A 13,873-nucleotide genomic window follows, 5' to 3' on the forward strand; every position below is an offset into this window, starting at 1 on the left:
TGCGGCAAAGACTGAAACAACACCTACAGTCTTTTTTTTTTGCATTATTGGTATCTACTGGCAAGGAACAAATCAACCCATCAACAATTTTGGATTGAAATATTAACCACAGTAGCAATCTTTCACCACTTTAGAGCGGCCACCAAAGCTTTTATTTTGGGCCGCCGAACATCACTCGTAGGCTTGAGGAAATCATTCAATATAGGGTTGCAGTACTCCCGCCAACCCGCAGGAAGCAATAATGAAGCCTATGTCAGGTGTCACAATGAAGCAGCAGTGGAGTGAGTAGAAGAAGATGAAACTATCGACACTCAAAAAATCTTAAATTAATTGGGAAAATCTGACTTAACAGCGACTGGACAACAAAGTATGCATTTATTGAAATTGCTGACTTTGTAATGTCTTGTATTGATGGCTGTTTGGTTTTGTTTGTCCGATTAACTCGATCAAAGCTCGTTTAATAGGTGTAGCGCTGAATTGGACCAGTAGATGATAACGCTCCACATTAGGTGTGTGTGCAATGCTTGCTGTGGATGTTTAATTTTTATATAACCTATTTTATGTTAAATGCAGCAGCCAGTTTTAATGTTCATGACAGATTGTCTTCTTTGAGTTTAATAATGATCAGTTTGCATACTATAATTATCAGTTATCGCCACCTACTGGGAGTTAGAACATGACAGACCACATTATCTTGCGTAAGCACTTTTAATTTGCTGTCATGACACAAACATTTACTTCCACCACACATATTCCAGCAGTTCCAGTACTTTGTATGGAATTGAGACAACACATCTCATGCACAATAATTCTTCACATCGCTAAATCAATTGGAAAAACTTGTTTTTAATTCACTGCCACACTTTTTATTAAAGTAGAAATTTGTGGGTTTGGATCTGCCTGGAACAGTTACCATTTAACATAAAATATTCTGGTTTGTTTTAAATGCTATGAGGAGGATTATAAGTTTTAAAAGAGCCAAAACTACTAATAAATGAAGGGCATCAGAATCAAACCGTGGATATGCAAAACAGCTCACAGCTGAAATCGTTAAGCACAACATTCCTTTTTTCCTCACAGAGTAAGATCCAGTAGCGCTTTCAGCAGACGCAAGCATATTTTTCCTCCGATTACCAAGCCGTTTGTATCCATAAGGCCACTTTATTAAAGGAATTCTATGTGAGGCAATGCTTTGATTATGGAATAAACTCTTAAAAGTTTGTGACTTAAACTTCCGGACAGCTGGTATACTTGAAAAAGAAAAAAAAGCAGACTTCATGTGATCCCCACCAGGTCCAGGTAGTGTCCCCTCCTCTTAAAGGCCCAAACACTCCAAGAATCAGTGTGTGTGTGTGCGCGCGCGAGAGATGGTGCTGCAGAAAACTAGATTTCTTTTTTCACACAAGTTTGTAAAATCATCTCGATTGAAGTGATGTTGGGCCTTCACAAAGCAGGTTGAAGTCCAGAGAAGATCTGCACCACGCAGGCACTGCTTTGTACGTGATCCACAAAGTACTCATCACCACTTCTTGTTGCCGCCGCCACAGCATACTCTAAAGTCGATTAGTCACGCCTTCATGTGCAGACACCTCTTTTGCCAGCCAAGGGTATGTTCAGTCGTGTGAGTGTATATGTATGTGTGTGTGTGTGTGTGTGTGTGTGTGTGTGTGTGTGTGTGGTGGCAGCGACTGCAGTTCACACAGCTGGAGTTCAGCTACCTCCTTCCAGCGGTCCAAAATGGCGGCATGGTGGTGCTCTATTTGTCACCCAGCACTGCGTACTGGTTGTCCAGCTGAAGCTGCTGCTGCACGGGAGTGCCACCGTTGTCGTCACGTCCACGGGTCCTGTGCTTTACTACCTCAAACGTCTTCTCCATCTCTCGGTCCCTGGAGGGTGCATGCGTGGAAAAGAACACTTCAGGACGACGCCGCTTCTATGCAGACGGTAGGAAGTGTCAGGACTTACTTGCGAGTCTCCACGTGCTTGCCGGTGGCCATCAGGGAAGGGAACTGAGCATCATTGAAAATCTCAGGGGGTCCCTGTGTCTGGCCACGTTTTGAAGAGGTGAGTCGAGCTCCTGGAGGTCGGTAAACGCCCGCAGGTTTAGACTCTGGCACCTCTACTTCCTCTGTGAGGTGGAGAATCAGGAACACTTCATTGAGCAGATGAATTAGGTCACATCTCCGAGCACAGCATCATTTGTTGTGGAAAGTGAGTTAAGTATGTTCTATTCAGATTTCTTCAGGTTACAGCTACAGAAACCTTCTTACCAAGTTAACTTCTTCTGGAAAGTCCAGTTTGATCGTCTTCTTGGTGCTCGACTTGAGCCAATCCAAAGACCTCACTAAACTATCTGTCGTGTTTTAGCCTTTTTGACGTGGAACAGCTTACAAAAGAGATTTGTTCGTTTGTGGTGATCCCCTTAAGCTGTGCTCTTGCTAGCATACAACACTTTTGCCCATAGTCGTCTAAGGAAACAGATTGTACTACAAAAATCCTTTGTCCATTGTACTGTATTTGCGAAAGTAAACAAGCAATACACATGAAGTCACCTTCATGTTGGTTGCAGAAGAAGAGGGAGACGGTATACCAAAGATGCACATCATGGTTTTCTACACTTCGTTTTTTTTTTTTACCATTGAATTTGGAATTTTAATTTTCTTCAATAAGTAAACCATAAACATGACTTTCAATCTTTGTTAGCAAAATTCACACTTCAATGAATTTTGAATGAACATTGGTAGGGTGGTTTGCTTTGTTGCCATCAATTTCCAACAAATTTGTCATACTTGCTCATTTATCAATGTTGATAGGCTCATCTTGCTCACTCGTTTAAAGCAGACATATTCCTACACTGTGATCATCTTTCTTTTTTACTCCTGATTTGTGTTACATTGTGGTGCTTTGGACTAGCGAGTCGCAACCAGCCAGGCTCTGTCCGTGCATCGTGTAGTAAGCTAGCGGTCCCCGCTTCTGCCCACCGAGAAAATATTGTGGATGACTGGCAAGAGGATTCACTTTGCTCATGTTTTTCTGGTGCTGAGAGCGATGCACAGAGTGAACCCTCTTTTACGGTTTGATAACAAGAGACGAAGAAAAACAAACAATGACATCCTTGGGACGCTTGGAGAGCGACTTTACTGCGTCCTTTCATATTTTAATGCAGCAGGGACACGTACCTTGCAACATCCCTGCTTCTTAGTGAGGGTCACTGTTCACATTTGAACAGATACGGTACCTGGGAATCGATACCAGTACTTGTGTGTATTAATGAATGAATTAATTAATTAAATTGTTTGCAAAAACTATTTTATATTTTGATATAACATTTAAAAATTAGCCGCTAACAATAACTGTGCTGTCCTGTTATTTAGTTTTTGTTGACTCATTTGCAATGGCGTTGGCTTTCTAACTAAGAAGCAGCTTTCTCCATGAAGCTGAATGTGTTATGTTGTGCCCTACATAGTGTTTATACTGTAAGTATTGTACCTATTACACACCAGCTGTTTGATTGTAACATTCATCTTAGTTGTAATATTCATGACCAAACAAATTTAGAGATGGTGAAATCGCCATGTAAAATTGCTAATGCTAATAGTAGCCTGTCCATGGCAGATCCAATGTAATGTCCGCCGTGAGTTCAATCACCGGACGAGTCATACCAAAGGCTATAAAAATGGGACCCATCCTCTCCCTGCTTGACACTCAGCATCAAGGGTTGGAATTGGGGGTTAAATCACCAAAAATGATTCCCGGGCGTGGCCACCGCTGCTGCTCACTGCTCCCCTCACCTCCCAGGGGGTGATCAAGGGTGATGGGTCAAATGCAGAGAATAATTTCGCCACACCTAGTGTGGGTGACAATCATGGGTACTTTAACTTTTTAACTTAATAAACCTAGCGCATTTTAGAAGAGTGTCATTGTCCCATTGGGTTGAGTTTTTTCTTGCCCTGATGTGGGATCTGAGCCGAGGGTGTTGTTGTGGCTTGTGCAGCCCTTTGAGACATTTGTTATCAAGGGCTATATAAATAAACTGATTGATTGAAGAGTGCAGCCTAAGCATACTTGTTTTTTTTGGTGTTGAAAATTGCATCATTACTTAGGAGTTTGGCTGAGTCAGCCCTGAATGCAGCTTGAGTGATCATTTCCTTGTTTAGCCTGCAAAAGGACATTATGTCACACGCCTCAAAATATGGCACCGTTTGATTTTACGTGAATCTATACCTGGCGGTACAGACAGACCTATAAAAAAAAAAAAAAAAGGGTTATTAGGGCTGCAACAACTAATCGATTCAATCGATTATAAAAATAGTTGGCGATTAATTTAGTCATTGATTCGTTGGATCTATGCTATGCGCTGAAGCTATGTTTTTTTTGTTTGTTTTTTAAACCTTTATTTATAAACTGCAACATTTACAAACAGCTGAGAAACAATAATCAAAATAAAAGGGGTGTAACGGTACGTGTATTTGTATCAAACAGTTTAGGTACGGGGGTTTCGGTTCGGTGCGGAGGTGTACTGAACGAGTTTCCACACGGACATATTAAGTAGAATACTGCACGTTGTGTAAACAATACTCAAAATGCCGGACATTTGAGGCATTTAAGAAACTCCGCCCTGACAGCTGCGCAAAAGAGGACATGTCCGGTGAAAAGAGGACGTATGGTCAGTCTATCGTAGCCCGTTAGCTGCTAGCATGCTAGCAAAAGAGGATATGTCCGGTGAAACCGAACTAGGATAGACTGATCATACGTCCTCTTTTCACCGGACATGTCCTCTTTTGCGGAGCTGTCCGGGCGGTGTTTCTTAAATGCCTCAAATGTCCGGCATTTTGAGTTATGGTTGCGTGTATTAACAATGTACTTTCTGGGTTAAGAAGGGGTTAAAAACAAAACAAATTGTGCGTGCAGCAGCATTCGTGAGGGAGGGGCAGAGACAGAGAGCGAGAGAGTTGTGATAAATGCGCATGCGTCGCCAGGCTCTGCTTTTTATCGATAGATTTAATTTTTTATTATCTATAGCAGGGGTGTCAAAAGTGTGCATTTTTGTAACATTTTCCTTGTTTTATTTGGCAAGTTGAAAGAACATGACGCCAGTATGCTGTTTTTTTTCTCAATAAAATACCGGAAAGGATAGAAATGTAGTTTGTCTCTTTTATCCGATTATAAATCGATCAAAGTAATATTCGACAGATTAATCGATTATCAAATTAATCGTTAGTTGCAGCCCTAGTTGTTATGCATCAAGATTTTTGGAAAAAATTTGGCTTCAGTAGATGCCAGTTAGAAAAAAGGAAGTCAATCCAGGACAGATAAATGTGGTGAAATGTAGAAGTGAAGCCCCTAAGTACCCGAAACTTTTAGGTGGTACGAGTTACTGACCAACAGGTGGCGCAGGGGCAGGAGCGGCCCCAGGCTTGTTCCACGGTCCCGACATTTTTTCGCCGCCGATGACCTCTCCATCCTCATCAAGCTCCTCCTCCTCGTAATCCTCTTCTTCCTTCTCGTCGCTGCAAGCCCACATGACACCCAAGGGACCCCCACCCCCCATCATGCATCAGCAATGAAAAGATGACGTTCTACTATAGTCCCTCACCTGATTTGCAAGGCCTGCAGCCGCAGTCCGCTGTAATCCACTTCTTTTTGCTCGAACACTTTCCACTCCTCATCCTCCTGAGCACAAGGCAGCACAGCACACGTCACTCAAGCAGCAACAATAGCGTGCCCGGGCCTCATTAAGAGTGTTGAGACGTGGCAAACTAGTTTGAATTGACTCTTTTGAGTTTGGCTTTAGGAGGAAAGTGAACATGTGTTCGATCATTAAGTCACATGAGCCGCAAGGAGCATATGTTAGCATGCTAGCTGGCCTTTTCGTCCAAATACTCTCCTTGACTTGTGTACTTTATTCAATGTCATTTGAAGTTATGGAAATGTTTAGTCAGCGAATGTAGACGAATCGCTGTTAGGCGTAGGATTAAAAATGCGTCACCTTTTCGTTATTTGCGTCGGGATTGTCGCTTTTGGAGGACTTTTCGGACTCTTTTTTCATCTTTTTCATCACCCCCGTCGACGGCGCAGAGGCCTCCTTGCCCTTTCCTTTCTCTTTCTTCTTCTTTTTGTCCCGCTTGGCAAAGAAGTCGTCCAGGCTTTTCTCACTTGACACATCCGCCATTTTCAAAGAGCGAAGCTAACGTAGCTATCACGCAGGAGCGAATGACAAACGGCCAAAAGTAGGTGCCGGTGGAAGGAAGGCGGCCACAAAAGGGGTAGAGGACACTAAATAAGCTCTAATTTGTCTAGCTTTGGGTCCGTTTAGGGTTGGTAAAAACGTCCGGCTGAGTTTGGTGTCTAAACCGCCAACTACCTTGTCTACCATGCCATGCACTCTCGGCTACTTGACAAATCAGCACCGTCACCCGGAACAGGCGACCTCGAACCGGAAGTGCTAACTGTATTACGTCAAGAACGCTGACGCTATGTTTTTTTTTCCATTTAACCCTTGTGTGGTGTTCAGTGTTAGGTTAGTTACTGAAAACCAGTAACTAGTTACAGTTACTTTATTTCAAAAGTAACTAAGTTACTAACTCAGTTACTTACACCAAAAAGTAATGCATTACTGTGAAAAGTAACTATTTAGTTACTTATTTTTTTTCTTGTTTTTTTTAAAGGCCTACTGAAATGACATTTTCTTATTTAAACGGGGATAGCAGGTCCATTCTATGTGTCATACTTGATAATTTCGCGATATTGCCATATTTTTGCTGAAAGGATTTAGAGAACATCGAAGATAAAGTTCGCAACTTTTGGTCGCTGATAAAAAAGCCTTGCCTGTACCGGAAGTAGCGTGACGTCACAGGTTGTGGAGCGCCTCACATCTGCACATTGTTTACACCAGCAGCGAGAGCGATTCGGACCGAGAAAGCGACGATTACCCCATTAATTTGAGCGAGGATGAAATATTTGTGGATGAGGAAAGTGAGAGTGAAGGTTTAAAGTGCCGTGCAGGACGCCAAGATGTATCTTTTTTCGCTCTGACCGTAACTTAGGTACAAGGGCTCATTGGATTCCACACTTTCTCCTTTTTCTATTGTGGATCACGGATTTGTATTTTAAACCACCTCGGATACTATATCCTCTTGAAAATGAGAGTCGAGAACGCGAAATGGACATTCACAGTGACTTTTATCTCCACGACAATACATCGGAGAAGCACTTTAGCTTCGGAGCTAATGTGATAGCATCGTGCTTGTTCTGTTGATGTGTGCGTACACATGAAAAACATAACAAATACATTAACATAACAATAAACAGAGTTGTACTTTTTAGATGTCAGGGTCCTATGCATATATGTACACATATTTTTAATATAGTACACATTTTAACTGACCTTTATTTGACTATGTTTGTCTTTTTGTAGGTGGTTAAAATACGCAGTGCTGCTGACCGTCGTCTAACGTTACGTGACTGTGTGTGATACATTGACTAACGTAACGTTATGTATAGGTATCTCATGCAACCCTGCTTAAAAAAAAACCAACTTGACAAAAAGTATATATAAGGTAGCGAACTGCAGTGGACGCAACAGATTGCCGTGTTTTCAATAACGTTATAACGTTAGCAGTGAGTTTACAGCCTCATTGATTTAACTTAACAGCAAATTAAAGTTACGTTACTTAGCCAATAAACGTTAGCTTACATTCAAAACTTGCCGTTCTTTGTGCAACTTTCATTGTCGAACGAAGTTGGAAAATGTTGCGTCTCCGTCTGTAATCTTCGAACCGCATGTTTTGCATACTGCAATTAGTTTTTTGTTGACCAAGTCGTAGTTTTTATACCCAAACAAAACTATCTTTGGTACCATTTTTTCTCACTGGCGTGTTGTTTGACAGCTCTTCTTCGTTGGTTGTCCTGCAATTTGATTAGATGAATGCTGTCAGATGAAAACCATGTGGATCTAATTTGATTGGATGTTGTACTGACAGCGCACATGCTGACAGACACACGTACACAATGAAAGATACGGAGCGCTCCTGAATAACTTTTTGATCTTTGGGTTTTGGGGAAAGTAGCAAGTCTTGTCAAGTCAAAAGGCTGAAGTCCAAGTGAATTGACAAGTCATTAATGTTAAAGTCTAAGTCGAGTTGCAAGTCTCTTTACATTTTGTCAAGTCGAGTCTAAAGTCATCAAACTCATGACTCGAGTCTGACTCGAGTCCAAGTCATGTGACTCGAGTCCACACCTCTGCTACATGATGCGTTACTGCGTTATTTTACGTGATTTTTTATGTAGTATCGGTTAGAAACAGAAAATCTGAGTGTGTTTTATTGGAGCGCTGCAGTGTCGTCCTTCTGATTCTTCTTGTGTCACAAGCCGGAGAAGAGAGACGCGCGCTCTGTGTGTGTGTGTCTGGGTGTGGGTGTGGGGAGGGAGGGGAGGGGGGGAGGGGGGCGTGTCTGATCATGGCGGAGCTGCGTTTTACATTTTACTTAAATGTAAGTTGTGTCTTGGATCAAAGATCCCATCTACTGCCCAAAACAGCAATTCAAATCTGCTGAAACACCTATAAAAGCAACATGCTTCGACGAAGCTAGTAAAGAGAGACACAGACTCCGATGCCACTTCCCCTCCACCACCACCACTTAAGGATTAACTCTGCCTCTGCTCATCATTCAGCGCTGAAGGTACACACACTCTGTCAATTCTCTTATATACTTTTTCATTCTAGACTTCTAGAGTGTTTGATTATCACATCACTCTAAATGTATAGACTATAAAGTTCCCAAACATAAAGAGGGATCCTAGTGGGCCAGGCCAATCTTTCCTTATCTCTAAACTAAACCTGGGGAAATGTGTAGAGTGTTCTCGGCTTCAGACATGATTTTGTTTCAGAATTCCTTGAGAAAAAAACGCCTGGTTAGGCTTTGTGTATGTAGTGTGTGCCTTCCTTTGTTTACAGCTATGTTGTTATTATGCTGTTTGTTACGTATGTATGTTATGTTGCAGCTATTTAAAATAGTTTTGTCAATTTGTTCTGGCCTGAAACAAATTGGCCCTTTGAAACATATCTTTGTCTTTGTGTGTTGTATGTAGACCACATTGCTTAGCAGAGTTCAGTGATGCAAATGCATGTCAAGTTGATCAACAGATTGTATTATTCTCCAGTGCAATAACAGTACTAAAATGAAGGCTAAAAGGGCATTAATGGGCGCTTTAAAAAAAAAGAAGAAAAAAAAAAGTAACTAAATAGTTACTTTTCACAGTAACGCATTACTTTTTGGTGTAAGTAACTGAGTTACTTTTGAAATAAAGTAACTAGTAACTGTAACTAGTTACTGGTTTTCAGTAACTAAGCCAACACTGGTAGGTACACAGAACATCAGAGGGTCAAATGTGCGAGAAAATGAGAGCAGACAGTGTTGACAAACAATGTTGCAACCTTGTGTGGGAACTGCAGGTGCAGAAACACAAAAGAAGAATCCCTGTGGGATGCAGAAACGGGCAGAGAAATTTTCCGTGCAACGTTCATATTGTTGTTACTCAGCCAGCGTTTGTGGGTCTGATGGACCTGTTGCATTTTGTGGCTTTAATGCCTCACAATCAAACACTTTTATGTTAAAATACTGAACAGATGTTTATTGGGATAAGGTAAACATCTGTTCAGTATTTTAACATAAAAGTTAAAATACTGAACAGATGTTTATTGGGATAAGGTAAACATCTGTTCAGTATTTTAACATAAAAGTGTTTGATTGTGAGGCATTAAAAGCCACAAAATGCAACGGGTCCATCAGACCCACAAACGCTGGCTGAGTAACAACAATATGAACATTAGACAAGGATTAATGACTATAACTAGTCAATAATTATTTGGATTTACACAGTATGAAACAAAATTTGAAAAGGAATTTTATCTTTGCAACCTCATTATACTATTGGCTGAGTTTTATATTCATAAATGTAAGTTTCTGTTTTTTGTGCCTTTAAAAAATAATTAGAACTTAACTTTAAAATGCTCTCTACCTCTAACAACCAAAAAGCTGGGAAAACTCTGATGCTGTGCTCCAAATTTGGATTATTTACGGAAGTTGTGTGAGCCTATGGCTTTACACTTTGTTACATATACTGTATATATTTTGCATTCTTTTTTTTGTTGCTTTATTGAGTTCACAACCCCCCGGCGATGTTTTGTACTGTTTCTGTACATGTTTTGATTATTATTATTTCTTTGCTTATATGTAAATGTTGCATATTATAAATAAAAATTTATAAAAATAAATAAATAAATACATTAATAACTAGTCAATATCATGATAACAACATGTACAATTAAAAATAGAACCATACAATGAATAATAATTATTCAAAACACTATAAAAAATACCAGACAAAAATAAAGTTAGGGATACTATATAAAAGAGGAAGATTAAATATTTTCTTTACAATTCCTGAAATCAATCAATCAATCAATCAATGTTTATTTATATAGCCCTAAATCACAAGTGTCTCAAAGGGCTGCACAAGCCACAACGACATCCTCGGTTCAGATGCCACATCAGGGCAAGGAAAAACTCAACCCAGTGGGATGACAATGAGAAAACTTGGAGAGGACCGATTCATGACTTTGTGAATAGGTCTTTCTGGGTATATCAGTCTCGTCAGTGGTTTCCCTTTGTCAAAAGTGATTTCACTCGTCTTCAACTTCACCTTTCAAACTTTGCCGTCTGGGCTTTCCAAAGTCTCTATTACTCAAGCTAGTTTCCATTTACATCTTGGAGCATTGTCATCCTGTATTATCCCAATATCATTTACTTGCAAGTTTCTTGAAACTTTCTGCCAATTCTTTCGCTGTTGGAGATTCAACAAATATTCTCGCCTCCATCTTTGCCAAAATTCATTTGCTAGAAATTGCACCCTTTTCCATCTTTTGTTTAAGTACAAATCATCCTTGCAAAACTGTCCTGGAGGGGGAAGAATAACTGAAGATTTCATCGTTAATATGTGATTGGGAGTTAGTGGTTCTGGACCCGTGGGATCATTTAGATATTCAACACTTAAGGGTCTACTGTTGATGATTGCCATTGTCTCGTAAAGTAGTGTTCTTAGACTAGTTGTATCGAGTCTGTTTGAGGACTTGTCAAGCTTTGCTGTCGGTATGCTTTGCACTGTTCGAATTTGGCGTTCCCAGATACCTCCCATATGGCTTGCTGATGGAACGTTCATCACAAATTCGCAACCAATGACTCTGTGGTTCTTGATCCATGTCTTTCATTAACTCCGAAAACTCTCTCCTAGCACCCATAAAGTTTGTCCCTTGGTCGCACCTTAATTGTCGGACAGGACCTCTTATGGCGATCAGAGTTCGAAGGGCATTCATGAAAGCATCTGTCCATAAGTCGCCGAGTGTTTCAATGTGCACAGCTCGTGAACATAAGCATGTGAACAATAATCCATATCTTTTGACTTCTTTCATTCCATCCTTTACTATGAATGGGCCGAAACAGCCAATGCCACAGTAGGTAAAAAGTGGCGCTGTTTCTTTTCTCACTTTTGGCAAATCTGCCATCTGTTGGACATTTGCAGCTTTTCTGTATTTTCTGCACTTAACACAGCGGTAGATGTGCGATGAAACAACATTTCCACATCCTAAGATTCATATTCCATTTGCACGCAATTCATTTGTAGTCATGCCTCTTCCTTGGTGATATACACGTTCATGGTAGTGTTTGACGAGTAGGGCTGACACGTGAGATTCTTTGGGAAGAATTGCGGGGTGTTTCACATCTTGATGTAAGGCTGATTGGGATAATCTTCCTCCCACCCTGAGAACATCTGACTTGTCCAGGAAAGCGTTCAACTGTATTAGTCTGTTGTGCTTGTGTAGAGAATTTTCCTTTTGAGATCTGATTTTCTTTATTTCCTCAGGGAAAGCTTCTCTTTGCACTAGCTTGATGTTGAACACTTCTGTATCCTTTCTCTCTTCAAGATCTGTGACTTAGTTTGTTCTTTATTGGATACCTTTATATTCTTTGATGAATCTCTTGAGTCTGGCGATGGCCTTTATTGGTCTTGACCAATCGGAAAATTTCTGTAAATGCTCTAGCACTGGGTTTGCTTCCTTTGACTGTGTAGTGTGCGTGTGACCTTTACGGAGTTCGGGATCCGTTTCTTCGATCTCTCCCACCATTTCCTCATTGACTGGAAGATCTTGTTTCCAAAGGAAATCTTGGCCTTTCAACCAGTTTGATTCTTTCAGCTGAGTTGCGCTTAAACCTCTTGAGGCATGATCAGCAGGGTTGTTTTCTGAGCTGACGTGCTGCCATTTTTTAGGACTTGTGCTTTGTCTTATTCGTTGGATTCGATTGGCGACGAATGTGTGAAATCCTTTTGCATCGTTGGATATGTATGCCAATACGACTTGTGAATCTGACCAATAATATTCTTTGAGATTTTCAATTTCCAGTTCTCGGTTGATTACATCTGCGTTGCGGACTGAAGTCACGGCCGATGATAGTTAGAGTCTTGGGATGGTCGTTTGTTTAGTTGGTGTAACTCTCGCTTTACCCATGACTAGTAAACAACTGATTTTTCCTTCTTTACTTATTGCTCTGAGGTATGAACATACGCCATAACCTTCGAGGCTTGCGTCTGAGAAGTTATGTAACTCGTACTATACAACATTGATGTCTTGTGAGTAGCTTCGTGGGATCTTCAGAGCTGCCAGTTTGGGCAGGTCTCTCAACCATGCTTCCCACCGTGGTAGAATGTGGTCTGGGAGATCGTCGTCCCAATTTACTTTGTCTTTGCACAACGTTTGAAGTATTTGCTTTCCAATCAGTATGAATGGGGCAACAAACCCAAGGGGTCATAGACTGATGCAACTGTCGAGAGCACCCTTCTCCTTGTCAACGGGTTGTCTTTGACTTGGACTCGGAATTGGAATTAATCTGCCTCAATACACCATTGTACTCCGAGTGCGCGTTCAACGTGGGGTTCTCCAAGAGCCAGGTCTTGGTCTTTGCCTTGAGCTTGTTCTTTTTGGGGAATTGCTTCGAGCACTTCTTTATTGTTTGACACAAACTTATGCAAATGGAGTTTGCCTGTCTTGCAAAGTACTCTTGACTCTTCGACCAGCTTTATGGCTTCGGCTGTTGACGTTACACTAGCAAGTCCATCATCAACGTAAAAACCTCTTTGGATGAACTTGACAGTCTTTTTGCTGAACTTGTCTTTACCTTGAGATGCGAGATGTTTGAGTCCGAAGTTACAGCATCCGCGAGAGGAAGCTGCCCCGAAAAGGTGCACTTTCATCCTGTACACTGAAGGTTCAGAGTTCAAATCACCTTTGTCCCACCAGAGAAATCTCCGGTAGTCTTGATGTTCCTTGACAACATAGAATTGATGGAACATTCTCTCCACGTCACACATGAAGGCGATGGACCCTTTCTGAAGCGGCATAACACTCTGACCAGTGTGTTGGTGAGGTCTGGTCCAGTCAGAAGATGATCGTTTAGAGATGTTTCCTGGAAACGGGCAGAACAATCAAAAACCATGCGGATCTTTGCAGGCTTATGGGGGTGGTACAACTTCGTGGTGAGGTACTGGTGAGGTACACGCTGTCGTGTTATCCAGCTTTTGTACTGGGACTCTTTCTGCGTCTCCGCGGGTTATGATGTCATCCATAAACTTGACATAATCCTTGTGGTATTTCTCGTTCCTTTTGAGTTTACGTTCCAATGAAGACAATCTGTGTTCAGCGTATTGTTTGTTGTTTGGAAGATTTGGATTGTCTGTTTTGAATGGTAGTGGAAGTTCGTAGTTACCGTCTTCTTTTTGTCGTATGCCTTTTGTCACCTTTGTCATGAACAAAATGTCT

At 41.2% G+C, this 13,873-nt stretch overlaps 1 protein-coding gene across 1 annotated transcript; it reads right to left on the minus strand.

Moving 5' to 3' along the window:
• Nucleotides 1-689: 689 nt before the first annotated feature.
• On the minus strand, nucleotides 690-6,443 carry LOC133630119 (protein CDV3 homolog). The gene is made up of 5 exons (XM_062021457.1): nucleotides 5,990-6,443; nucleotides 5,597-5,673; nucleotides 5,383-5,510; nucleotides 1,966-2,128; nucleotides 690-1,886 (listed from the first exon to the last, which is right to left on the minus strand). Exons 1-5 carry the CDS (start codon nucleotides 6,170-6,172, stop codon nucleotides 1,757-1,759), a joined length of 681 nt encoding a protein of 226 aa, XP_061877441.1. The 5' UTR covers nucleotides 6,173-6,443; the 3' UTR covers nucleotides 690-1,756.
• Between the last annotated feature and the right edge of the window lie 7,430 nt (nucleotides 6,444-13,873).

Source organism: Entelurus aequoreus, linkage group LG15, assembly GCF_033978785.1.
Source record: "Entelurus aequoreus isolate RoL-2023_Sb linkage group LG15, RoL_Eaeq_v1.1, whole genome shotgun sequence".
NCBI classification, from domain to species: domain Eukaryota; kingdom Metazoa; phylum Chordata; class Actinopteri; order Syngnathiformes; family Syngnathidae; genus Entelurus; species Entelurus aequoreus.

What these genes read in the sequence shown, in the direction of transcription:
- LOC133630119 (XM_062021457.1), bottom strand. Translation starts at nt 6,172, where the DNA reads ATGGCGGATGTGTCAAGTGAGAAAAGCCTGGACGACTTCTTTGCCAAG. An exon ending in TGCCCCTGCGCCACCTGTTG is followed by an intron (nt 2,129 to 5,382) that starts GTCAGTAACTCG and finishes TCCACCTCACAG; the next exon opens with AGGAAGTAGAGGTGCCAGAG. An exon ending in AAGCACGTGGAGACTCGCAA is followed by an intron (nt 1,887 to 1,965) that starts GTAAGTCCTGAC and finishes TGCACCCTCCAG; the next exon opens with GGACCGAGAGATGGAGAAGA.